At 44.3% G+C, this 27679-nt stretch overlaps 1 protein-coding gene across 1 annotated transcript in view; it reads left to right on the top strand.

Moving 5' to 3' along the window:
- Positions 1-22301, top strand: part of EXT2 (exostosin glycosyltransferase 2) — a 121469-nt gene extending 99168 nt beyond the window's left edge. Inside the window, exons 11-14 of the mRNA XM_059709597.1 lie at positions 10193-10336; positions 12069-12197; positions 14000-14082; positions 21410-22301. Of these exons, the coding sequence (XP_059565580.1) occupies positions 10193-10336; positions 12069-12197; positions 14000-14082; positions 21410-21548 (495 nt within the window). The 3' untranslated portion in view covers positions 21549-22301. The remainder of the gene's footprint in view (positions 1-10192; positions 10337-12068; positions 12198-13999; positions 14083-21409) is intronic.
- The last annotated feature ends 5378 nt before the right edge of the window (positions 22302-27679 follow it).

Genomic DNA, 27679 nt, shown 5'->3' with positions numbered 1-27679 from the left:
TCAATGAAGGAAAGATAGCCTTTTCAACAAATGGCGATGGATCAGTTGGATATCCATAGGCAAAAATTTAACCTTGATCTAAACCTCACATCTTATAGAAAAATTAACTGAAAGTGAATCATGGATTTAAATGTAAACATGAAGCTTTAAAGCTTTTAGGAAAAAAAACTTAAGGAGAAAATTTTTCAGATCTCAGGTTAAACAGAGTCTTAAACTTAAGACCAAAAGCATAATCCTAAAAGGAAAAATAGATAAATTGGACCTCATTAAAATTTAAAACTTCTCTGCGAAAGACCTTTTGAAGAGGATGAAAAGAGAGAGAAAATATTTGCAAACTACATGTCCAACAAAGGACTGAGCATGTAGGATCTATAAGGAACTCTCAAAACTCAACAGTTAATAAACAAACAGTCCAATCAGAACATGAGCAAAAACACAGACATTTCACGGAAGAGGATATGCAGATGGTAAGTCGCACATGAAGAGGTGTTCAATTGTTAGCCATTAGGAAATGCAAATTAAAACCATAATTTATATATCACTATACACCTATCAGAATGGCTAAAAGAGAAAATAGTGACAATACCAAAAGCTGATAAAGATGCCAAGAAACTGGATGACTCGTACGTTGCTGGTGGGAATGTAAAAGGGTGAGGCCACTCTGGAGAAACAGTTTTGGCAGTTTCTTATAAAACTAAACACGCAACTACCATGACCCAGCAGTTGTACTCTTGGGCATGTATCCCAAAGGAGTGAAAATTTATGCACACACAAATTCGTAATAGCTTTACTTGCCCTGGCCAAAAATGAATCAGCCCAGATGTCCTTCAGTGGGTAAACTAGAACATGTACACCGTGGACTATTGCTCAGCAATAAAAGGGAACAAATGTAGATGGGTCTTCAGGGAATTGTGCTTCGTGAAAACAGCCAATCCCAAAAGATTACATACTGTATCATTCCATTTATGTAGCCTTTTTGAAATTACAAAATTATATAGAGATGGAGAACAGATTAGTGGTTGCCAGCGGGAACCTGAATGGGGGAGGGTGTCTGGAAAAGATTGACAGGAGGGACCCTTGTGATAGAAATGCTCTGTATCTTGACTGTGTTGATGGTATGCATCACACTATTGTTTCACAACATGTTGCCCTTGTAGAAAACTGTAAAGAGGACACAGGATGTCTGCATTTTTCTCACAACTTCTTTTTAATCTGTAGTTGTCTCGTAATAAGATGTTTAATTTAAAAATAGTGGTAACTCAAGTTGAATGTATAAATGAATTAATAGGGATACTCAGATCTCTCCATCGCCATGGCTTGAGCTTGCTGTTGGATTGCCATTCTAGAACTTGATATCAGGATTAATATTTTTTTAAATAGATGGAAACTTCTGGATTTAAAAAATTTTTTTATCCAAGGATATGTTTTATTGATTTTAGAGAGAGGAAGGGAGGGGGGGAGAGAGAGAGCCATGGAGGTGAGAGAGAAATATCTATTGGTTGCCTCCCATACATGTCCCAACTGGGATTGAACCTGCAACCTTTTGGTGTATGGGATGATGCTCCAACCAACTGAGCCACCTGGTCAGGGCGGGTTTTTTTTTTTTTTTAATTTTTATTAATGCTGTTGAGGACATCATCTGTTTTGACAGTTTGGGCTTTATTGTAGTTTTTATCTTTTATTGTGAGCCATTCCAAGTCATTTGGGGGATGGGGGTGGGGGATGGAATAGATGGGATATAAAGAAATAATTTGAAGGAGTCCCTCTGCTGTTTGATTATTCACCAAGGGATTCTGGGGTTTACATACACATACAGGGCACTGTGATGAATTTACTCATTAAGAAATTATTTTGAACCACATTTATGCTTTGAATTCAGCCAGGAGTACAGGGTTTGTGGTCAGTGCCACTTCCTCCTTTTCTACAATGAGAAGAAAACAAAATCCACTTGATATTTTAAAGACTTGATAGTGGTTATTTATAAAACTAACATCTCTTTTTCCACTCGTGCAGGATTTAAAGAGAATAGCCATTGGCTTATGAGTACTCTTCTTTTAACGTCATTAAGCAATCCCCTGGGACTAAGATTAGTATGGCCCCCATTGGAGTTGAGCTTATGGAAATAAAGATGATTTCATGTTTAGTGGGTCTTAAGGAGCACAAAATTAGAAAATCCATGGCCCTATCCTGACCTATCTCTTCCTCCTCCCATACCCTCAATTTCATGTCTCCTCTTTCCTTCTTTATTATCACTCAAGGGATTCATTGCCTCATGAAAAATAGTAGTTGAGTTTAATCTTTTGTTCAGCTGCTTTTTGCTTGTATTTCCTTCTCTGCCCCAGAGCCTCACAGATTACAAGGTTCCAGTAGGCCTGGGGATGTCATATGTGGAATCTCTCTGGTTTACATAGCTGACGGGAGTTCCTTCTTTTAATGGTGTGAGCATGTGGCGCTCTTTGCTAAATGGAAACCACATTCATGAAGAGCCTTCAGCTTTTAGAAGATGAGTACTGCTGAGAGCACAGGGTTTTGTCACTTTCCCCACCTCCTCCCGTTCTATTTTCAACTTGGTCATCAGCATGCATGTGTGACTTTACCATCTCTACCCTGATGACACTGTGTATGATTTAAGACAACATCTGACTTCTTTGTTTATGAGCGAGGATGGAGCATGGGGAGATGAGGTGCTTTTTCGAATCAGAAGGGTGGGAAATCATGACGTCATGACTGGCAATTAGGACCCATCTTGAACTAGCAGTGTCACCTTGGGACAGCCACTTCCTCTCCAGCTCTCAGTTTGCTCATTGTGTAGTGAGGGAACTGGGTCAGAGGATCTCTGCCTTCCAGATGACCTCTGCCTGAGAGAGTGTTGGCAGGGGTCAGCAACTTAGACCATCAAAGTGAGCCTCTTCTCCTTACCACCCACAGAAGGCACAAGTTTAAAGCCACCTTCGTCGGCTGTGCCTTCCTCGTAGTGGTAAGCGGTGCAAGTTTAGTAGCACACATTCCTCTGTCAGCTGTGGCCAACTCCATACGGCCTCTTTGCCTCGTCACTGCCCCAGGCTTCCTGAAGCAGGAGCGTAAAGGGATTGGAGATCGTGTCCCCCATCACCAAGGCACTAACCTCCAGCCAGGCTGAGCAAAGTAGGATTGCGGCCAGATCCCAGAAGCCTTCCTGTGATACTGTTTTTCCCATGTGGTTTTTTGTTTTGTTTTGTTTTGTGTGCTTTTTAGAGGAGAATGAAGAGAGAGAAAGAGAAACATCGCTGTGAGAGACAAACATTAATTGGTTGCCTCCTGTATGCGCCCTGACCAGGGATCGAACCCACAACCCAGGTATGTGCCTTGACCAGGAATCAAACCAGCCAGGGCTCTGCTTGGCTTATTTTAAGCAGAATGCTGTCTTGAGTTGGAAAGGTCTCTCAGGTAGGTTAGTGCGATCCAACAGGTAGATCTTAATTCATAACACAGCATGCACATGTATTTGTCAGAACCAGTCAGCATGAGAGAACTCTAGGTGATAACTTCAGGGCTCCTTTCCTCTAAGATGTCTAACATTAGCATTTCATTGTGTCTCGGCACCCTTTTGACCAAAATCTACCAACCACCAGTGTAATGAAAAGCATGAGCTGGAAATGAAGCCAATCAGTCCTCCATTCTCATTTCAGGAAATTCCAAATATAAAAGGTGAGCTTTGTTCCCAGAGGGCTGAGAGTGAATCCGATCACTGGCTCCTCTGTGGAAACCAGCTAGGAATTGGAATCCAGCCAGCTACCCCTTTCCCATCTGGGCAGCATGCAGCACAAGCCTGAAGGGCCAGTAATTCAAAGACGTTTGCAAGTTGGGTTCCTTGCAACTCTGCCCTGGCCGAGCCCAGCATGTGACCACAGGGCTGGCCTGGTTCACAGAGCTCTGTTCCACTTTGATGGTTAGGTATTCCAACACTCAGGGGCGTGTGCAAGGAGAGAAATGAAACCCTGCCTGGTTTGGTGCACCTTGGATCCATACTTACCTCACCACTTCTCCTTCCCTCTCCTAATACATGTGGCATCTTCTCACCCAGTAGCAATATCCCTGTGGAGCTGTGCCTTTGAAAGTGTGGTAACTGTAGCAGCCACTTCAGAGAGTTACTTTTCTCCTGGAGCTGACCCGTGATTTCCTAATTGAATATCCCACATGGGCACCACCTGTGGCTGTACCGTCCCCCTCTCCCCCCCAGTCAGTTTCCTGAATGTGACTGTGGTTAGCACACACCCTGAGTTTAAAATGTGCTCTCTAAGCTGGCTTAGAATACAGTGCATTATCCTTTTTTCAGGAACATTTATTAGGTACCCATATGTGTATGGCATTTTAAACAAAGTTAAATAATGCAGGCCATGCTATTTAGAAACCTATATCTTGCAACTGATTGCAATTAATGGGTTAGTTTCCTTGGGAATAGCTTAGTAAAGGAGGAGATATATGATTTTAGCTCTAAAAGGACATCAGAGGTCACTTAATCCAGCCCCTCATTTGGCAAAACGAAAGGATAACTTGAATAGGTCACTTGCACGACTGCAGCGGAGCCAGTTCTGGATCTGCTTTAACCATGGCCCCCATTGTCTTTTCTGTAGGAAGTAATCTAGGCTGCCCCTGTGCCTTTTAAACAAAGGTAGAGCTTAGTTTGATCCTCTGGTGATGGGAAGCCATAAGGACCTCAGAAGCTTAAAAATTAAAAAACAAAATCGGTAACTCTGAAAGCAGCCACGTGATCACAGCTGGGAGTCCAGAAGAGGAAGTTTTCATAATCCTGGGAAGAGGTGGTTAGGACCAAATGTATAAAAATTAGGTTGGAAGGAAACAGTTGGAGGATGGTATTATGTTATTATAATCTCTGGCCTCAAATGTAAGGACTGTTCAAATTATTGCTGAGCCCCTAACCAAGCCATGGAATTTATTATAAGAGACATTGGCTTTTGTCTTCAAAGATGTGTGCGATTAAACATAGAGGAGGACACAGTATGTGGAGCGCTGCAGTAGGCTGGGCCAACAGTGGAGCCATGGATCTGTGACTTGAGAGAGCTATGGAAGCACTATTACTAGACCCGCAGGGGTAGTGTGCAGACTGAAATGCCTGCACTGTACAATATATAAAGGCATTTGCTAGTAATGTCAAAGGCTGACCCCAGAGCAGTCTCCTGAGGTAAAAAGAAAAGAGTTGAATTAGAGTAGGAGGTGGGTAGCCAAGGGGAGAGGGGGGTAGAGTTTGAGTTCTCACTCTGCTGGCTGGGAAAATGCTTTACTATGTACATAATCGACTCTGTGCTACACTGGGGCTCGATTAGAGAGGGCCCATCCCCTTCTGCTCCACTCCGTTTTGATCCTTAGTCAGCTGCAGAGTTATAGATGAAGTGACAAGGATGGTATCTTGATTGTATCCAGCTGCCTGGAATAAGTCAAGGGCAGAGAGGCCCCACGTGAGGAGCAGCGCTCACTACAGGCTCCAAAGGAATCTGAAACTGGGGACACCTCGATGCTTTCAGAGCAGCACAGTTTAGCACTCTGCGACCCAGTGTCACCAATTAAGTCCCTCTGGAGAGAATGCTGGTAAGTGGCTTCAGCTAACAGGAAGAGGACTGAAATCTTAACAGCGTTCGACCCTAAAACTGAGTCTGTATTACTGTTATTGCTGGAAACGGGGCTTGAAAAGAAGAACCCCTTGGGAAAGTGATTTCAACTTCCTTTGCATGGATTACAGAGCTCTGCTGACTCAGAGTAAATGGGGGTGCAATTTCCATCTAGCAGAGGTTCCCACTGAATGGGTACCTCCCTCTCGCCCCACCTCCCCCCTTTTCCTCCACCTTGTCCATCCTGGTGTTTTACTTGTGCTTGGAGCCCTTCAGAAATCTCTCTAATTCCATTGAAGTGAGTCAGTGAGTGTTGTGCTGGTGTGACTTGCATAGACAGGTGCTGGGTGCTGGGAAGAGGAAACTGGCTGTGCGTTTTAATGGAGCCTGCCCAGGCCCACAAACCAAACAGAAGTTATGGCTCACATACTATGTTGTTGCTCTGGGCTCTATAAAACTGTAATAGTATCATATTATTTTAATCTGCTGAAATACAAACCCCAGAGTAGGGAACACAGCAGCAGCATTACACATCTGAGGAAATGTTTGACATGGATTCATTTGTCTGCAGCTATTAGGATGATGCCTGTGGCCAGTTAACTCTGTTGGTTACAACATGGTGTTAATGAGGCCAAGGTTGTGGGTTGGAGTGCCTGTTAGGTGAGCTGGTTTTACACAAAGGAAAGTTCTTTTCACAGCTCCAGACCACGCTCAAGACCCAGGGCAGACATCACATAAAAAGCATGTAGTAGATGATCACAAGGAGGACTGGGCAAGAGAGTGTAATGACTCAGCAAATCTCCCTTTACCCGCTTCTGGAAAAGCAATTTGAACCATGTGCTTTAGTGATGGTGAATTATTACTGTGATCTTCACACACAAAGGATATCACGTTATTATTAATGGTGCCGGTTGATCAATACTGTTGCAGACATCCTTTCTGAATTAAGGAATATAATGGCTCCGGCTGTGAAGAACAGAGAAAGGCTCTCTGGTTCTGTTCTTTCATTCTCAGCAATTGCCTGCTGAGATTCTGCCCGTTCATGCATTCAACACGTGTGCATGGAATGCTGGCGTGTGCCGGCCCTTTTCTTTGTGCTTCAGACACCACAGTGAATAAGACAAATTCTCTGTCCTCACAGACTTTAAATTCTGTGGGAGGAAAATAGATAATAAATAAAAAACAATAAATAACCAGAACAATTTTGAAAAATGATAGTTTGGTGAAGAAAAGCGTGGGTGAGGGGAAGTGATGAAGACTGGCTGGTTGGGGGACAGTGTTTTCCTTAGGAAGGTGTGAAAATGCCTTTCATAGGAGGTACGTAAGCAGAAAACTGACTGGTGAGCAGGAGCCAGCCTTCTGAAGAGCTGGGAGAACATTGCAGTCGGAAGGAAGAGCAAGCACAAAGGGCTTGAGGTCCGGTTGTGGTTAAGGAACAGAAAGCCACACAGCAGTCTGAGAGTGGTGGTGAAAGAAGAGGTTGAAAAGTGGCAGATCCTTTAGAACAGGCTGAACAGTTTGGATGTTCTTAGTCAACGGAAAGCCATTTTTTGTTTTGTTTTGGGGTGAAACATTTAAAGATTTTCGGGGGATGCTATGGGTTGAAGTGTGTCCCTCTAAAAAAAGGTATGTTGAAATTCTAACTCTTAGTAATTTTATTTGGAAACTAGAGGCCCAGTGCATGACATTTGTGCTCTGGGTGTGGGGGGGAAGTTCCCTCAGCCCGGCCTGTGTCCTCTTGCAGTCCAGGACCCCCGAGGGGTCCTTACCACTGCTGCTGCTGTGCTCGCCAGCTGTGAGCCCGGCTTCTGGCTGAGTGGTGCTTCCCCTTTGGGAGCGCACTGACCACCAGGGGGCAGCTCCTGCGATTAGCACCTGCCCCCTGGTGGTCAGCGCGTGTCATAGCGACCAGTTGTTCTGCTGTTTGGTCCATTTGCATATTAGCCTTTTATTATATAGGACAGGGTCTTTTCAGAGGTAATCCAGTTAAACTAAGGTCATTGGGTGGGCCCTAATCCATTTTGACTGGTATCCTTATTAAAGGAGAATTGGCTACAGAGACATGGAGGGAAGAAGGCCACGTGAAGGCAGGTTTGGAGGGATGCATGTTCAAGCAAAGGAATGCCAAAGACTGCCAGCCAGCCACCAGAACTCAGAGGAGGCAGAGGGAGCATGGCCCTGCCAACACCTTGATCTTGGACTTGTAGGTTCCTGTTATTTTTAGCCACTGGTTTGTGTTACTGTGTTGCAGCAGTCCTAGCAAACTAGAAAAGAGAAGTGCTAGCTCACTGGCTCTGTCCTTGGGAAAGCAAGGAGCAGCCTCCGTTGCTCAGGGGCTCAGGGGTCACTTGGGAGTTGGGGAAGCCTCCAGTTGCTGTAGCAATTTGACCATAGGACATATCTACAGGGTGGGGCAAAAGTAGGTTTACAGTTGTGAGTATGCAAAACAGTTTATTCTTATATTGTTATTTATTAATTTTTGCATTTTCCATATGAACAACTATTAAGGATAGAGCCATTGGTTGAATTATCCTGTACAGCATACTCTCATATTACTTTAGGAATGATCTTTTTAGGAATGCTCTTTAATTTGGAAGAGCAAGAGTGGAAGCAAGGAGATAAGGAAGAAGCCTGTGACAGTCCAGGTGAGAGATGAGGGTGGTTTGAAGTAGAGAGAGGTAGTACAGATGGTAACAGGTAGTCAGTAGAGCCAGAGGATTTGTAATGGGTTGGATATGGGAAAAGTGGAGAAAGAAAAGGAAGGAATAAAGGCTGACTCCTAGCTCTTGGGCTTGGACAGTGGGTAGATGGTTTATTGAGATGGAGATGATTGAGAGAATGGCTTATCTGGAGATATGGAATCAAGAGTTATGCTTTGGACATGTTAAGTTTGAGGTGTCTATTGTTTATTCAGTTGAAGATACTAAGTAGTTGGTTATTTCAGAAACTTTCAGGGTCAAACATAAATTTATAAGGCATCCTATACTAATAAAAGACAAACGTGCAAATTGACTGTACTTTCGCTACACCTTAAGCCATGCCCACCAGCCAGTCAGCAACTATATGCAAATTAACCCAACCAAGATGGCGGCCAGCAGCCACGGAGCTGGAGCGAGCAGGAGGCTTGCTTGCTCCAGTGATGGAGGAAGCCAAGGTTCCCCACCTGCCGCGGCCCAGCTCTGAGCTCCACTGAAAGCAACAAAGTTTCAATTATAGAAGGTAAACAAACCCCAGATACCTGCTTTCAGCCAGCTGTGGCCACGGAGCTGGAGCGAGCAGGAGTGGGTTGCCCCTGGCGATGGAGGAAGCCAAGCTTTCTGCAGGCCTCCACTAAAGGCAACAAAGTTTCAATTATAGAAGGTAAATAAATCCCAGAATAAATTAAAAAATGAAAGAAAAAAAGGAGAGGCTGGGAGCTTATGTCGCCAGGGTGCTTGGCCAGCCTGAAAACGGCCCTCAGACCCTCACACAGACTGGTCAGGCACCCCAGTGGGGACCCCCCACCCTAAAGGGGGTGTGGCCAGCCTGAAAACAGCCATCAGCCCCTCTCCCAGGCTGGCCAAACCTCCATGGGTTGAGGGTCCCCACTGGGGTGGACATCCTCCAAGGGGTCCCACACTGCAAGAGGGCATAGGCCAGGCTGAGGGACCCCCTGAGTGCACAAATTTTTGTGCACTGGGCCTCTAGTCAGATTATAAGTGGACAGTTGTTACTATTTAACTAAAGCATACACTTTAAAGTGTTTGAAGCTAGATGAGATTACTTAGAGAGTTTAAGGGAGATCAGAGGGCCCAGGGCTCGTTCCTCAGGAACTCTGCTGACTAGAGGTTTGGTAAAGGGTAAGGAATCCTAATGCTGAAAAGCCATCACCCTATGAATAGCGGGCAAATTGTCAGTACTCATTAATGGTTAAACTAAATTACACAGAAATACATGGGAAAGGTATTGGAAGTACCTCATCCCCAAATTACCAAATTCTTTTTAACAGAACTGAACCTAAGAACATTTTTGTTTTCAATATGTCACAGATTATAGAATCAGACAAATTGCCTATACTTAAATTATGGCTTCTAAAAGATCATAAGAATGGCTGGCTGTGTGCTCCAGAGAAATAGTTTTTTGGTTTTTGTTTTCTTTTTAATTTAATTTTAATTTCTTTTAGAAACAGAGACTTTACAAGTTTTCACAATTGCCAAAAGTTTAATATAAATCAGGACAGGTGAGTTAGTTGCAGGATTCCATTTAGTCTTCATTTGTATGTTCTTTAAGGATGGAACCTATTTCATTAATCATATTACCTACCTTGACTCAATTCAGTAAGTTATTTCTCCACATTATTTGAAATTGCTAAGCAAGCACAGAAAGTGTTGGAAGAAATCAGAATCAACATCTGTCTTTGAATATTGGCAGAAGAGCTAGCACCTGTTCAAATAAACATCTTCAGAAGCGCACTCTTACCTTAGTTTGTGAAAACTTGAACCTCCAGAGTCTGTTTGTTGATACCTGTTTGGATTACTTTACACTCACTCTCTGTGCTTGGCTTTGTGTGAACTGGGAATGGACTGTTGATGTGCTTCTATCCTTAGGTCTGGCGGGAGTTTCCTGATCGGTTGGTGGGTTACCCAGGTCGTCTGCATCTCTGGGACCATGAGATGAGTAAGTGGAAGTATGAGTCCGAGTGGACCAATGAGGTGTCCATGGTGCTTACGGGAGCAGCTTTTTATCACAAGGTAAGGTGTGGGGCAGGCTTGGGGCAGGTGGGTCTGAGTTGACAAAACAGAGTATGATACTCTTTTTTATTTGGCCCAGTTTAATTTTTACAGAGTTTATGAATAATGTTCTACTCAGAGATCTTAGAAAGGCCATGTTGTATGATACTTTTTAAAGAATAAAGTTATTATTTTTCTACTTGTGAAATAATAAATGCTTATAATAGAAAATGTGGAAAATTCAGAACAATTTTATTATATAAAAAAGTCTCTTGTATATCACTTAAAAACATTATTGTTGTTTAGATGTTTTCCCACTTTGTCTTTTATTTACTTAGTTATGCATATGTACACACATACCATTACAAATATTTGCATTAGTCTGCTATTTTTATGTATTATGTTGTGAGCATTTTCTCATGTCATTAACATTCCTCTATAATTTTTTCTTAACAGAATTGCTAATATACCATTATATTGGTATTCTGTAAATTATGTGTAACTATTATTCTGTCATTGCTTGTTTAGATTGTTTTTAACTTTTTTGCTATTTTAAATAATGCTTAATATCTAATGTTTAAATGATGATTAATATCCATTTTCATAACTGTTTATACTTTTGAGCATTATGATAGATTCTATCACAGGGACTGAACATTTTGGGAAGGTTTTGATATATGTTTTTGTCTATTGCTTTCGGTATTGTTTGTGTCAGAAGACACTCCCAACCAGCAAAATATAAAACTATCTTACCATAGCCTCCCTTGCATGAAATGCACATGAAAATGGATCTCAGTGTTTTAACTGATTTGATTATTAGTGGGATTGAAATTCCTTTTGCTTATTTATGAGCCTTTTGTATTTCCCTTGTCTAAGAATTATCACTTCCTGTTATTGACTCTTAATTAGGGAGTGGTTGAAGGGTATGCATTGGACTTCAGGATATTCGGTTTGGTAATAGAGTGTTCCCTGGAAGTGTATGGTTTAGTTAAATAGTAACAACTGTCCACTGTCAGCAGAGGCGTAAGGCATGATGCAGGAGCAAGGTCTGTTTAGCCGGTGCAGTTCAGGTAGCTTGGCCATGTCTGCACTGATTGCTGTTGTTATCTTGGCGCTGCTGCCCTCGTAGTTTTCGGGGCTCTAGGTGCAGAAAGGTTTTTTGCTCTTAGCAACGGATAATAAATAAGGTTTATAATTTGGGAGGTGTGTGGTAGTAGATTATATATACTTTATTTTTGGATGTGAATTTCTATACTGTTTCATATGTAGGTAGGTTATGGTGGTTTCAGAATTGCCTCATTTTTGTTTTACTGTAAAAAGCATATACCTTTGCAATGTCAACCCACTTTAATCTATCTCTGTTTCCCTTTGCAATCTATGGAAAGAATAGAGAAAACATGATTTGGCATTGTGACTCCAGGGAAAGATTTAGTAAAGATGAACATACAGTGTGTCTCTGAACAATGTTTGTAAAACACTTCATCAGTCCAATGGGCCTGCATCCTGCAAGGGCTTCACGTTGTACCTCTGCTCTGCTCTCAGTGGATGTTTTGAAAAGAGTGACAATATTAAAGATTTTGGTCACTTGGCCAACAGCATTCTAATACTTCCTTTGCCCTTCCTGTGGCTACAGCCTTGTGATTAATCTTATGAGAGAAAGCTGTCCCCGTGCCTTGACTGAGTTGTACTTTATGTATCAGCAGGAGGGAACTGCTATTTGAATGTTTCTTCTTTTTGTTTCTTCACCTGCTAGTATTTTAATTACCTGTATACCTACAAAATGCCTGGGGACATCAAGAACTGGGTGGACGCTCATATGAACTGTGAAGACATTGCCATGAATTTCCTGGTAGCTAATGTCACGGGGAAAGCTGTCATCAAGGTAGGAGGCATCCTGGTCCAGCTCTGCCGCGGACTTGCTCTATGATCTTGAGCAAGTCTCTTTTCCCTGAGCCTGAGACGTTCTCATAACTAGATGAAGTATGGGACTAGATGAAATGAAGTATTGGACTAGATGAACTTGGAGCTCCCTTTTCACTTTTTAAGATTCTATGATTAACATTGTCACCTTGTAAAATTGAAGGGTAGGCTTTGGTAATTTAAACATACTTTCTTTTTTTGTGCAATTTCTTTGGTTACTGGTTTTAAACTTCAGTATCAGAGGTAAAGGCTGTGATGGTCCATCTACAAATCATGTTTTTTAAAAAAATAATTTTAATCTCAAAGCTGATTTGAAATCTAGTTCTGTTAGGTAAAAGATACAGTTTACAATTTAAGGTAGCCAATCTTTTTTTTATATATAGACATTGAAAAGATAGTACACTTTGTAAATTATAACTATAGTTGCCCTAAATGATGTTTTTATGGTCGGAACTACGATGGTATCTGATCATCTTCGAACCGGCGGGTCATGGGAATAATGCTGCTGCATCGCCAGTCGGCATCGTTTATAGTCGGAATGATGTTTTTAAATATTGATTACCGGATGTTAAAAATTACCTTTCCTATAATATATTAATGATCCCCTGAGGATAGATATCTATTCTTGAAATGTAGATTTTTCTCAAATTAGATCCCTAGATATGTAGAGAGCACACACTTTTTTATATAAGTGGAGTCATCTCAACCTTCTTTCATTCTGGGTCAGAATTCTGTGTATGACAATGGGCACTACTTCTAGGCCAGATTCCTGATGCTGGAATCTTCCGATACTGGAAGCTTATATTGGAAATATAGCATGACATTCCTGGCTGACTCATACTATTAATGGATGAGAGAAGCCACATTAAACCACAGTGACTAAGGAAAGAGGAAGAGTCACTACTGGTGCTCTCTAACCCTGCAGTCCTCGCCCTCTCCCCAGCTCTAAATAACTCCATGGACAGCTCCCTGCAAGGAAAGTGAAAGAATGTGAATTGTGAAATTCATTTTAAAGGAAGTTTATCTCCAAATCTGCTTTTTGACAAGATGTTTTGGCTGTGCCTGCTTACTCTGGACAGTAATTCCTGGTGTCCTCTGCTTCTTAATCTGGCCTCGTCAGTCATCTAGCTTCCCCCCCTCAGTCTCTCTGCTGTTTGCTTATCTTCACTAGGTTAGGATAGTAGCTTCCCCTGAGTGTGCTAGAAAAGCACTGGAAGTTTAAGGTTTGGGAGGGTAGGGGAGAATCAGGGAAAAGGATTCAGAGGCTGAGGGACCATTGGATTATTTTTTTCTGATTCAAGGGAATTGCAAAATAACCTGGCATCTTCTAGAGCCTGGTGCAGCTCAAAGCATTTGCCATGAGCTGGAAGAAGGAGAAAGAGCGCCTGTTAGAACTAAGGTTACGGTGAAAGTTATGGGAAGCTGTATTTCATCGCCCTTATGGCTGCAAGAACAAATGGTGTTTATACAAGGACCTTGGCAGTGAGAAAACAGTCATTAAACAGGAATTAAGGAGCTTGTCATCACCACTTCTTTCCAGCTACAGAAGGCAAAAGCCCTCCAAGCCTTTTTTATTGGGCCCTTGTGAGTTTGCCGTTGGCCGAGCCAGACAAAATTGAATGGAAAAATGGTGAGGTGTGTGAGTGTGTGTATGGAGGGAACAGGCATCTCCACTTACAGAACAGAAGCATGCAGAGTGGTGTCACAGCATGGTTTTATTGTCCTGGGTGCTGACAGCCAGGTATTTTTGTGTTCCTCTGGTAGGTGACACCGCGGAAGAAATTCAAGTGTCCAGAGTGCACAGCCATTGACGGGCTTTCTCTGGACCAGACGCACATGGTGGAGAGGTGAGTGTGCCTCTTACCAAAAGTCTACCCTGGCTTCTGATCCCCATTTCCTGCCTTGGGCCTGTTTATGGGACTTTTTTGGAAATATAAGGACAGCAGCTGGTAGCCATAGTCACCTCCTTTTGCACTGTGGGAGTTGGGCTAGTTCAAGCCCAGGTCACCCAAAGAATTAATTTGGAATGCTACTTACTCAATTTGTAATGGCTGGAAGGGTCTTAAAAATATCGCTGGCCTTAAGCTCCAGAAGCCAGATTCTCCATTTAGACTAAGCAGTTAACCATCCACAGTCATTTGAGTGGAAGGTAGTTAATTCTAAGGAAATACTGGATTGTTTTTCAGGGTAATATCTCCATGTTACAGTAGAAGTTTGATCAGAAAGAATTAAACCAAACCCACTAGGGACACATTACCTGTGCTGACACTACTACAACACCTACCAAGAACAGCCCTGAAAGCACAGCTCTACATTACAGAGAGGGCAGCGGGCAGCTCTGAAATATTCCCTTATTTCCATGCAGGCAGCTCCTCAACAAGCACACCTTTGTGCGGAGTGTAACACCAGGCCTTGTAGGTGCATGTAAAAGGAGTGGAGATGCATGTCTTCCCTGGAGACCGTTATAATCTTACAGTAAACCTAGGAGTTCTCACTTGTAACCCACAGGTGCCCGTGCTTCGAATCTCTTGAATCAAACCCAGTTCTTCCAAAAGGCAGCTCCTTATGTAAGACAGCAGGCTCTGGCATCCAGTAGCACTGTTTTCAAGGGACCAAAATTCACTCGGAGAATGCTGCAGTGGTAGAATGAGATATCTAGTTCAAGTTTCCACAGGTCTCATGCTTCTGCTTGCAGCATTCATTTCTGAAATCTGTCAGCCATATTAGCATCCTTCAAGCCTGGAGGATTTTTCTGTACAGAGCAGTGTTTCTTTTCAGTTGAACTGGATTCTTCTATATAATTCTTTACTCCTTACTCTACTTATTCTTACTCTCTAAATAATTTATCTCTTTCCTATATAAATATCTTACCCAAATGACAGGACTTTTATCAACTGTTAATACATTATTGTGATTTTGGAAATATCTATCACTGGTATAAATATTACACTGTCAAAGGCAGTGACATTAACTGTCAAAACTCATTTGGAAGAGAGACCCCAACTATAGTTCTATTTGGAGTACATGAAATTGTTCTTTAAACCTACCACTACTCTCTATGTCTGGGAGAATTTATAGCATTAAGCAATTGGTTGTTGATTGGGTTAAGTTAAAGTGGTATGATTATATGGTCCAAGAAATGAATTGTAGGGAGAAAAGTTGACCTGATAATGGCCTTGAAGCATGCGCTAAGGCTAAACATCTCTCCTCTAGCACCACTGAGATCATTGCAAATGCAAAGCAACTTAAAATGCAGTGAGAAACTATTGATCATTGCAAATGTAAAGCAACCTAAAATGCAGTGAATGAGATTTAAGTTGGATGTACTTATTACTACACACTGAAGAAAGTAAATAAGGGAGATGTATTTGAAAACTTCCAATCAGAAAAAGGCTTTGGAAAATAGAAAGGCAACTTCCCAGATATTGTTAGGCTTGAATCAAATTATATCAGACTTTACAATTAACAACAACAAATGTGTGCGCGCGCACACACACACACATCAAAGTTAATCCAAAACTATATGTAATAAGTAACATAAGGGAGGCTCAAATGTTATAATTGAGCCCTGGCCTGTATGTTCAGTGGTTAGAGTATTGGCTCACACACCGAAGGTTGCGGGTTCAATCCACAGTTGGGGTGTGTGCAGGAGGCAAACAATTGATGTGTCTCTTTCGAATCGATGCTTCTCTCTCACTTTCTTTCTCCCCAACCCTCTCTCCCTTCCACTTTCTCCAAAAATCAATGGAAAAAATATCAAGTGAGATTTAAAAAAAAAAAAAAAAGTTCTAATTGATCAGAGGAAAGAGAAGTGACGTCTTGCTAGGTCAATTTTTAGGAATAATTTTGTAAAAGTGATGGCATTTGAAGTGAGTCCTCAAAGACCACTAGGATCCCAACCAATGATGCGATAGGCAAGAGGAGATCCCAGGCAGGGGAACTGTGTAATTAAAAGTGCCCATCAGCAAGTTCAAGGTGTATTTGGCCAGCAGTTAAGTTCATTCTAATATCAACTGTACTTCAGGCATTCAAATAGTTCATGAAGGGATTTTAGTCTTTATAGAAGTCCAGCTAATTAGGGGGGAAAAGATAGGACTAGAATATCACTGTAATACAAACTCTGGAAAAGTAATAGATCTAGGCAATGATTGTCAATGGCTGCTAACAGCCAAAAGAGACATGACAATTACACATTTTGTGTCTCCTGATAAATGTTCACCTCTGAAGTATTCTTATCCCCAAATCAAACCTGATGAAGACTCCAAATTTAGCTACTGATAGATAAGACATACAAGGGACACATGAACATATCAAAGGACACCATGGGATGCAGTCAGCGAAGTCACATGTGGGGACGGGATGAACAACTCCGTTTCTTCAACAAATGAATAGCTGGAGGAAAATAAGAGGAGGGGTAACCTACAGACTAAATCAGCCAGTTGCAACATGTGGAACTCATTTGGATCCTGAATCAAATTGTAGAAGAAATAAAATTAGGAGTTAACCTAGGGGGAAGAAGTTCATTTTGGCTAGAGCATCGAGTTCTGGCCTGTTAGTTCCAAACTGCCTTGAATCCCCAATTAAGGAGCCTGGACATTTTTCTCCAGGCTCTGGTAAGCCATAGAAGGTTTTTGAACAGGGGGGTAGCTTTTTTTCTTCTATATTCCCAGTCTGTTCTTTACATGCAACAGGGGAGTAGCTTGATCTAAGCATTGTTTTGAGATTAATTTGGAAGTAGTGCATAGGATGGAATGAAGTAAAGAGATTGAAGGAAGAACAGTCAGAAGGCTTGAACTAAAGTGAGTGTGGAAAGCAAAGAAGGAATTAAATTGCAAGAGATTCACCCCTCCCCCAAAGGAAGATATACTCGAACTTATTTCTAGCTGGATAGGTGTGAGAAGGTTATGGAGAAGGAGTTGAGAAAGATAACTTCTAGATTTCCAGTCCAGAAGAGTGGTAGTACCTTAACAGTGTAACTAATACAGTTAGGAGGAGACACTAATTAGCAGAGAGGATGGGGTGAGCAGTCGTACCTTTAACTGTATTATCAATGAGGAGTTGGAGAGCAGTAAGGTATGTGATTTGGGGCCTTTTGTCCTCTCTGTGTGCAGGTGTAGATATGGGGCAGGCAGTTGGAAATGTGGAACTAGAACTCTAGAAAGAAGATTGAAACAAAGCTATTTGAAGGCATCTGCCCAGAGGTGGCAGCTGACTGAAGAAAAGCCAAGGGCAGAATCTTGAGAAATTCTGACATTTTGGAGAAAGAAAGAATAACCGAAAGCAGAGAAGTGACCACTGGAGAGGCCAGGAGAGAACTGGGACCTGCAGTGCTCAGAAGCAGGGAAGGAGCAGGAACCACGCAGACCATGAAAAGGCCTTTGAAATGAATGGTCATTGGTGACTTTGAAAACAATAATGCCATAGAGAGGTGGGCCCCAGGGCGTAGGGTGTGAGCCCGTGGTAAGGAAGTCGGGTTAGGGAATCTTGATAGAGAAATTTGATAGGGAATCAGTCTTGAAATCAGTTAGAAACTGGGAATAAAAGTATTTGGATTAAAGACTGGATCACCAGATTATTAAATAAGGTCCTTAGATAATGAGGGAAGACGACATGATTTAAGCCTCTTGTGTAAACCAAGAGGTATACTGTAGAGTTTTAATTGGTGTTTTATTTTTTGTAATCGTTCCCTTTGCAGAATCACATTTTGCACACAATAGTGAAAGGGGTTAACCACTTTGCAAGTTATGAACCTTGTGTTGGGTTTTGTAGTTCAATGAGCTTATTTATTCTATTTTCGGGTTCTAGAATCAGAAATCTCAGTTGCACTACCCCGCATCCATTTCTTCCAGGATCTGCTATTACTTCTTTAAGCTGCTCGTTTTGACCAATCGCTTTAAAGAGGTCAAGGCAGTATGGCAGACAGATAGTGTTGATTTAAGGAGAAGAATGTAGTATTTTGATTCAGGCCAGTCTTTGTTCAGATTATGAGTTTGCCACTTGTTAGCTGTCTGATTTAAGGAAAATGACTTACCTCATCTGAACTTCCATCTTTCACCTCCTAAAATGGGGGTATTAATATCTATCAAATTACAGTGTCCATTCATTGGTTCAACAAATATTTATTGACCATCTTCGTACCAAACACCATATTACATGCTGGTAAATAAAATAATAAGACAAGAAAGCTTGTGGCACAGTGCCGGGCAGAATTCCTTTCCTTCCCGATTTCCCCAGCCTTAGTCCTAAAGGCTCCTGGTTGTTTAGGTAATTGTATGTGTTTGAAAGGAAAACAGAACACCATAGTCCTTTATCCCTCTCTCCCCCTCCCCCCCTCCACCCACCAGATGCTTCCAGTCTTTAGAGGTGGACATTGGCAGTTCTTAGCCTGTTTACACCCAATTAGAAAACCGACCCAGGAAACACTTACTGATGGGGTAGCTGGACACCTGACAGAACAACTCAGAGGGGCGACCAGCAGTAAGCCAAGCTTCTGTTCACCCTAACCTGTTCCCCAAACCAGATGCCCTGAAAAGAAAGGAAGAAGTGTTGTCAGTTCCTGGCGGGAGAGTTCAGGACCTTTACCATTCCGAGTGGCCTGCCACTTCTCCAGTGCAGGCTGTGTGGAGAGAAAGAAGTACACACGGAGCCTGAGTTAGCCAGGGGCAGCTGTCAGCAAGTCAGGCTGGCCGGAGCCCCGGTGGCCTGGTGGCCTCTTGCCGGTGGCTGGGCCCTGTTGGCAGATCTAGTTACAAAGGAGACATTGTCCTCAGTGCGCCCCAGGGGGCCGTGGAGCCTCTCTGCTCTGCCAAGAGCCATGGTTCTTCTTTAGTACATGCTCGCTGGTACCTATCATGGCACCGCTGGGCTTTGCTAGCCAGAGTCTACAGGCCTCATAACTGAAACCGCAGAGTCGGTACATAATTACAGGCAGAACTGTCACAAGTAAGGCCTTGCAGAGATTGACTTTGCCATTGCCTTGACCCCATTATTTGAGGAGATGGAAGCTGTTGTCCAGTGCTCGTTTCATACCATTTTGTTGAAAATGCTCAGTCTTTTTGCCCAATTTCTCCTCAATTTGGAACCTATGACTGCCTCCTGAGTCTTAAAAGACTGCCAGCAAAAGGGAAGCTCCGTTCCTTGCGAGTTGTGGTTGAGGATGGTGAAGAGTGAAGGCTCTGTTGCCGGTGCAAGCCTGGTTTGAAACCCCCCCACCACTCCAGCTCTTGGTCTGTAGCCAAGTTATTTAAGTTCTGTATCCTAATGTCTCATTTGCATCACACAGTTATGAAAGCCCTGCTCTTGGGTGCATAGAAGGGGAATACTTTAAGGAAGTGGTAAGAGCATGGATGTAAATTACTTGGCATGTAATAGGTGCTTAACAGTTATTTATTCCCAGCTCCTCCCCTTGGACCCTAGAATTGTGTTAATAAATAAATTTGTGTCATTTCATCATTAAGACTTTAGCTTTAGTAGCCAGAATGCCTGGTTTTGGCCCTGCCTCTTACTAGTTACTTGATGTTTGGACGTGTCACTGAGTTTCTCTGTGTCCCAACCTTCCCAATGTGAAATTGGGGATGAATTAGGACCTGCCCTATAGGGTTGTTGTGAGGATGAAATGGGTTACTACTACATGAAAGCACTCTTTAAAATATATATATATATATATATACCTATATATATATATCTACATATATGTATATATATATTTATTGATTCCAGAGAGGAAGGGAGTGGGAGGGAGAGAGAGATAGAAACATCATTGATGAGACAGAATCATTGATTGGCTGCCTCCTGCCTGCCCCTTACAACCTGGGCATGTGCCCTGACCGGGAATTGAACTGTGACCTCCTAGTTCATAGGTTGATGCTCAACCACTGAGCCATACCAGCTGGGCTATATGAAAGCACTCTTAACACAGTAAGTATTGGTTGTTGATTTGTGGTGCTGGTGGACACGGTGATGTTATTAGTCAGAAGAGCTCAAATGTAGTAGTAACACATTTTTCTAGAAACATAATGACCAAGTAAAAAGAATTGATAACGACGGGCTTCTTTATTAATTGATTTCTTCCTAAAGCTCAGAGTGCTCCAATAAAAACTTATTGATTAAAATACTTTGAAATAAATCTGACAGTACCTCTGAGGACAGAAGAGACTCCTGGTCTGTGTCCTGAAATTTAGCCCGTTCTTGTAATGGTCCTGCCTCTGATTAGTTTGTTCTTGTTGTAGCTCCCAGGTGCCAGGGGCCTAACTGAGGAGAGAGCATGTTGACCTTTCTGAAATCCATCTTGGAGCTCCCCTCAACTTCAAAAGCGGTTTTTACAGGCTTGTTATTCCCCCTGGTCTGAGGCTGAAGTGTCCTCATTGCCAGCTGTCACACTCAGTTGGCCTGATGGGCCAGAACCTTTTCCCCGCCAGCCTGCCTGACCCACTCACCTCCTAGGAGGTTGCTCGCAAGGCTGGGGGGTGGGGGTGATGAGGAAATTGACTCCCCTCCTCCAGGGCTGGGCTGTCCTGTCACCCAGTGGGCTGTGGGCCGCTGGTTCTCACATGGCTGTGGCTCCCATCATGGAAGCTGTTCCATGGGAACTTCAGCTTGTAGAAGTTGACTGGTAATTCCCAGAGATTGCCACTTAGAGCCTTCAGCCAGTGATGGCTGAATGAGAAAGTGTTTATTGTTTGAAATTGAGGTTCACCATTCCCATTAGCTTCTTTTGCCTTCTGTTGCTCCTCTCTGCCTGTTAAACTTCAGTGAGCTCAGATCCGAGTGGCTTTTTCCTCTCCACTGTTTGCCTTCTCTTTAGCTGGCAGAGATGGGGTTAAGATTGCTGGCAGCTAATCCACCTTGGTTTGAGGCCTGCTGGTGCTGATCTGGAAGAATGACTGGAATGTAGGGGGAGGGGAAGAGATAGTCTGACCTCTGCAGGCCCTCCAGACAGCATTCCCTGCTCACTTTCTCTTCAGAGCTGATAGAGCACAGCCACATCACTGTATCCACACCCCTCCAACCTCTTTCGAACCTGGGAGCAGGCTGGGCCTCCTTGGATTTCTTCTGTTGATGTTGAAAATTATGTATTTTGCTATCGTCTCTCAGCCTCTTGAATATTTTCTCTTTTCCCCCCACCCCCATCTCTCTCATCTGCTCACCTGCCCTCCTGCTGCCCGAACCCCACAGGTCTGAGTGCATCAACAAGTTTGCTTCTGTCTTTGGGACGATGCCTCTCAAGGTGGTGGAGCACCGAGCCGACCCTGTCCTGTACAAAGACGACTTTCCTGAGAAACTGAAGAGCTTCCCCAACATCGGCAGCTTATAACCCGCCACAGGCGGGGGTCTGAACACTAAGCTTGGACCAAGGGAGAGAACATGCTCCCCCCCCACCCCAGCACTTCTGATAGCGGGGGGGGGGGGGGGGGGGGGACGACGTCAGAGTGGAAGATTGACATACTGACCCGCTTCCTCAAGAACGGGAAGCGCAGGAGGATGCCTGCGCATTGGGGGGCACCCTCTGTTCCTGTTTCCATGGTTTCCAGTGGCTTTTCTTTGAAGATGCGGAACGGAAGCCTTGGTGGCACTCCAGGTTCAGGTCCAGCTCAGGCTCCTTGGTCTCCAGTTCCTACAGAACCACCCGAAAGGGCTTCGCTGACCGAAGACTGCTGAGGAGAGAGCCTACCAGCCCACTTTAGATTCTCGGAATCGTGGAAAAGATACCCTATCTCACTTTCAGTCACTTCAGATCAGTGAGTTTTTTGGAGGAAAAGCCAAGCCCGGAATTCGGTGCAAAATCCAGACATCGTAGTGGGATTTGATATACAGGGTGGGCAAAAGTTGGTTTACAGTTGTTCGAATGGAAAATAATACAATAATTAATAAAGTACAAGAATAAACTGTTTCACGTACTCACAACTGCAGACCTACTCTTGCCCCACCCTGTGTGCCTGGCCCTGGGGTGCTGGACTCGCGAACAGAAGAGCATCAGCTGCCGAGCGGGGATCTTATAAGCACCATAACTATTCCTGTTTGATTTGGCTTTTTAATGTGATTAAAGTAATTTTTATTCCTTTTTCTACTATGTCTAACGCATTGATTATCGGTGGTCTAAGGAGCATCTTTCTTCTTTTGTGTTTAACTGCGTCTTCTCCTAACTCCGGTCTACGTCCATGTCTGGGAAGACACAGCCAGGAGAAATACGTGGTGCCATGTGTGCCAAGCAGAGTAAGATCCCCAAAGTAAACACTAAGAGAAGATGTCTCCCAAACCTCCAAAGGTTTTGTTTTGTTTTTTCCCTTATTAGGTCCAATCAGTCTTTCGTAGGTTTTCTCAGGGAAAAACAGGGGCCTCTACTAGCCGTGCACTGAGTTGCTCCAGCAAGTACCATACTGTGAAAGTTGAGGGAGTTGCGACCCCACCCCTAGGGGATGCCAAACTTCCCTCATTCTCTTGGTATAAATGTAACATTAGCCAGGGAGGTTCTGGCTAATGTTAAATGCTGCTGTAACAACTGCTTTGCAATGGTTGCTGGTATATTTAAATCATTAAATTTCAGCATTTAGTAATACTGCACATGTGTGAATTATACCTCTTTAAGCCCAGTTGATGAACAAATCTACTCTGGCAAATGTTAGATGTTACGGATTCGAAACAGATTTATCTGGCTCTAATATTAAGATTAGCCACAGTTTGGGCTTCAGCCATAACATATGTCCCCAGAACACAAAATATATAACAATTTGCCTGGAATATGGATATAATTACTGAAGCCTAGTTGTGTGCCAGTCGAAGTCACTAATACATCCCACTGTTCTGTTGAGTGACACAGAGGTGAGTGGTGATTACGCTGTCGTGTAACCTGGTTGTTTTCACGAGTGTTCGGACAGACTTTCGAGAGATGGGAGAAATTTCAGGAGAAGTAAAATTGGAAGTGGAAGTCGAGAGAGGTTTGCCTTGCATGTGAAGGAGGGAAAGAGTCGTGGACTCTCAGGTGGGAGGGATGAGCGCAGAGGCAGAGGCTGCGGCTAGGGCTTGCTTAATGCGTACTTTTGATTCATTACATACCAGTCAGTAGGGCGCATGGAAGGCATTTTGGTCTCATATTCCTAATACTGGAGATGGCAGGATAAAAACCAAGAGAAAGTGATGTCTTTTGTCACCCAGATGCTAGGAGCTGACACAGACAGTGAGTACCTTCAAGTTCGGGGCAGGTAGAAGGGGAGAGCCTCACACCACGTCCCTGCTGAAGGCGAGAACTGTGCTCACGTCACGTCTGGTCCGTCTGCCTGTGTCCTGCTCTCGTCCCGCTCCTCCAAGTGTCTGCCCTTTTTCTCATCACCGAATGCACTGCCTCAGCGGCGGGTTTCTCATCCAGGCTCCCTCCCCATGGGCACATTTTTTCTTTTTTTCCAAACCTTGTTAGCCCTGCGATTTTGGAAGAGGAACTCTTTAATCTGAGGTCATGGGAGCCCCAGGGAGCTGTGTTAGTGTGATTTTATCACCTTCGTAGGAGTCACTGGCCTTCTAAGGATGTTAAGCCCTCATTTAAAGTACCTCACTACTCTCAGAAATAACGGGGTTAGGTCTTACAACACAGCATCAAAGGGTGTGTGTTACAGAATGAGTATTATATCCCAGGCACTTGAAACTAACCTCAAAGGCTCTCTCCTGCGACTAGACAGGTTGTCCAGGTCGCAGGGAAACTCAGGACAGGCAAACAGGCGGTGACCATGATTCAGGGACTCAGCAGAGCTAGCTCCACCCCCTCGAGAGCGGATTTCTGAGCTGCTCACCAGCAAGCCTCACCCATGAGCCCGGGTCGGGATCATCTGCCCTTGGATGCCATTGGGCCTGGTTTCAGAAGCGGAGCAGTAATGCTGATTAAAATGTCATGTCCTGGCCTACAGCAGGCAACAGCTGGCTTTAGATTAAGAAATCTTTTTTAAGAAAGTGCATCCTCCCGGCCTATACAGAAGATAAGCCTGAGCTGGCCCCGGCCCACGTGTGCCCTTGGCCACTGCCTTTGCCCCCCGGAGAGCCGGCTTGGAGAGGAAGGTTGGGAGCACGTTTTCACTGGCGAATGTTAGATAAGTGTTAATGTTTCTTACTCAAGTATTTTACCAAACCTCACACACGTGTAGACAGGAACCTCCATTTCTGGGAAAATACATATTTTTGTTGTCAGAATGTCTGGTTCTTTCCTGTACACGATGCCGCGCTATCTCCTCTTGGTACTGTGTCCTGATGTTCAAAACGGCCTGCTCTGGCTTCCGCACCACAGCCTGCATGCTTCCCGCTGGGCTTCAAACCTGTGGTTCTTAGGGGCTCGTTTCTCTGCTGCCTTTGGAAGAGCGTGACCATCCTCCTGGCCTGTGCTGACCAGGACTGGGAGCAGGAAGAGGGCAGCTGCCTCTTGGTCTCATTCGCCAAAAGAGTCGCTAATGCGCCTTGATTTCAGCCGCTTCCTGGGACGGTGGTCACTGGTTGGAGTGTGGAGTGTTCCTACCATTGAGAGCTAGTTGGTTTCTAGCCACAAGTTCGAAAGACATGACCGCTGGGTTAAAATCCCAGGCGCTTTGATGGCGCTCAGCCAAGGTAGAATGAAGAGGTAGATAGAGCGGAGACGCGGCTTGGGGGGTGTTTCGTTCTGGTGAGACTGGCCCTGTCGCTGCAGCTGGGAGATCGTGGGAACCAGCTGCGAGAGGAGAGGTTTGGGGTGTTAGAAGTTTCCCATCAACCACCCATTCTGAGCCTGGGGGTTTCTTTAGCTTCGGGACGGTAGCTGCTTTTTGAGTAGGCTGCTTTTTCCATTTCCCTTGGCCGAGGTAATCTGCAGTGAAAGACGCTCGGCAGGCAGTTCCCCAAGCAGCCCTGGCACAGAGGCCGGGACAGAGCTCCCTCTCCCAGCCACGTCCCGAGGGAGGCGCAGTGCTGGCAGCAGCGCTGAGGCTGGCAGGCAGCTGCCGTCCAGGTGGGCAGGGCTTCCACCGCGGGCCCGAGGCAGTGAGACTGCGGGCCTCTCTGCTCACCTCGCCCAGAGCTCTGTTCCAGGCCCTGGGCTCCCGTCCCAGGCCAGCGTTTGATCCTCACTTTTCTCCTGAGTAACGTCCAGGATCGCTTCTGGCCCCTTTAGGCCAACTGTGCCTAGTCTGAGCGTCCGACAGGCTTCCTGGGCTGCTCCCGGCAGTGGGAAGTAGGCAGGCAGAGCTCCACTCTCAATCTAGGATTCCCCTCTTCTCTCTAGGACAGCGCAACTCACAGCCTCCCCTCCACCTCCATTAGTGGACTCTCGGGCACTCCCAGCTTCAGGTTTTGTGACATCCAGGTGCCCAGGAGGGTGTGTAGGTCTGCATGGGCAGCTTTGGGCCATGGAATTTTAATGTCAGGCTCACCTCCTGGCAACCCAGGGAAGGTGACAGGAGAGTTTGACCCCTCTCCCAGCTTTCCAAGCTTCCTTTCAAGAAAAGGGTGACTGTCCGGTCAGCAAGGCTCAGTGGTTGAGCGTCAACCTATGAACCAGGAGGTCCTGGTTCAATTCCCAGTCAGGGCACATGCCAGGGTTTGTAGGCTCGATCGCCGGTCAATTATTCTCTCATCATTGATGTTTCTCTCTCTCTCTCTCTCCCTCTCTCTCTCTCTCTCTCTCCCCCCTTCCTCTCTAAAATCAATAAAAATATATTTTAAAAATAAATAAAAAGAAAAGGGTGACCAACTATCATCTTTGCCATTTTTGTTTTTTCCTAGTTTACAACCTTTTGGGGAGAGAGCTTTTTCTTTTCTTCTCCCAACTGGTTGGGCCTCAGATTGCATTTCTTCCTGTTCCCCTGAGGGCACAGGCTTTCGGGTAGAAGACAGGGAAAGGAAAGATGTAGGTGGTTTTCGAGAGGTACCAGGCAGCTGTGCCTGCTGGACGTTTCCTCAGCAAAACACCAGTTTGTCTACAACCTCAGGAGCTGCAGAGGGCAAGAGCTGCCCGCGGAGCAGGGACTGGAACTATCATCTCAGACCCAGGCCCCCGGCCAGTTCACAGAGCCTCACCTTCAGAATACAGTCTTTGGCCTATGATTTTTCAACTTCACCTGGTGTGGAGTTTATACCCACTCAGTAGAAACCATAGTTCACGTTTTGAATTTTGATCTTCTCCCGGGCTCGCAATATGTGGTACGATACTCCCTTGTGATGCTGGGCAGCAGCAAGCTGATTTTGCCCTATGCAGGCTATATTGTAAGTGCTCTGAGCACCTGTAAGGTAGGCAAAGCTAAGCTCTGATAGTCACTAGGCTATATGATTTAAATGCATTTTCAACTTACCGTACTTTCAAATTCCCATCGTTTATCAGGACGTAACCCCACTGTAAGTCAAGGATCATTGGCATATCTATTTGGGCTTTTATATATAACTGCCAACCTAACAGCATTAGCTCCTAAACCCAAGGATATGCTCAACAGACGTCTGGATTTTTGGTCATCACAGCTGAAGAACAGCCAACTAGGTACTGATCCAGGTGAGATAAGAGCATTTATTCAGTCATTCATCAACATAGACTCTGGGCCAGGCTCTGTACTAGATCTAGGAGGTAGGATTGAACAAGACTGCTGATCACAAGGAGCTCCGATTCTAGCGCAGCTCTTGAGTTCTGTAGGATGATGTGAGCCTGTTAGTGGTTGAGGACTCTTAACACATACGTTTTAGTCCCACTGTACATGAGTATTAACACCATCTCCTTTGGTGCCTGGAGGATTAAGGATTTTTCATTTTTTTAAAGAAGAAATGTTTTTTTTTATTTTTAAATTAGTTTTTTGTTGGTAATCCTCACCTGAGGGTATTTTTTTCCACTTTTTTAGGGAGAGTGGAAGGCAGGGAGAGAGAGAGAGAAACATCGATGTGAGAGAGACACTTTAATTGGTTGCCTTCCGCACACACCCTGACGGGGCCTGGGATGAGCCTGCAACCAAGGCACATACCCTTGACTTGAACCCGAGATCCTTTAGTCCACGGACCAATGCTCTATCTACTGAGCCAAACCAGCTAGGGCTCAAGGATTTTTTAATTTCCTCTTCTCATAGCACCTGCCCTTGAGTTGTACCCTTGCCCTTCCCTGGCCTTGAGAGAGTCCACTCAGGGCCTTACTTTCCTCAACCAGAAACTGGACACAGCAAGAGCACTTCGATCTGGTTGATGAGATGGGATGACGTATCAGATCGCTTCTCCGTCTCTTAGCCGGGACCTTTACCAGATTGTACCTGATGATGCTGGCAGCCAGCCCTCTTCCGGCCCCGATTTCTGTTACCAGAGAGCGTGGGGGTCTGGATCCTATCTGGCCCCGTCAGGGTGGATTACCGAACGAGCAGTTCTTTTGCCCCAGTCCCTTTCCTGTGCTATAAATAAGCCCATGTTTATTTTCTTATGTTATTGAAATGAGAACTTGGGATTTGGGCCTCTTGACGAGTCAGGAGA

The sequence above is a fragment of the Myotis daubentonii genome, chromosome 9, assembly GCF_963259705.1.
Source record: "Myotis daubentonii chromosome 9, mMyoDau2.1, whole genome shotgun sequence".
Lineage (NCBI taxonomy): Eukaryota > Metazoa > Chordata > Mammalia > Chiroptera > Vespertilionidae > Myotis > Myotis daubentonii.
This window is presented reverse-complemented; position numbering and strand designations above follow the sequence as displayed.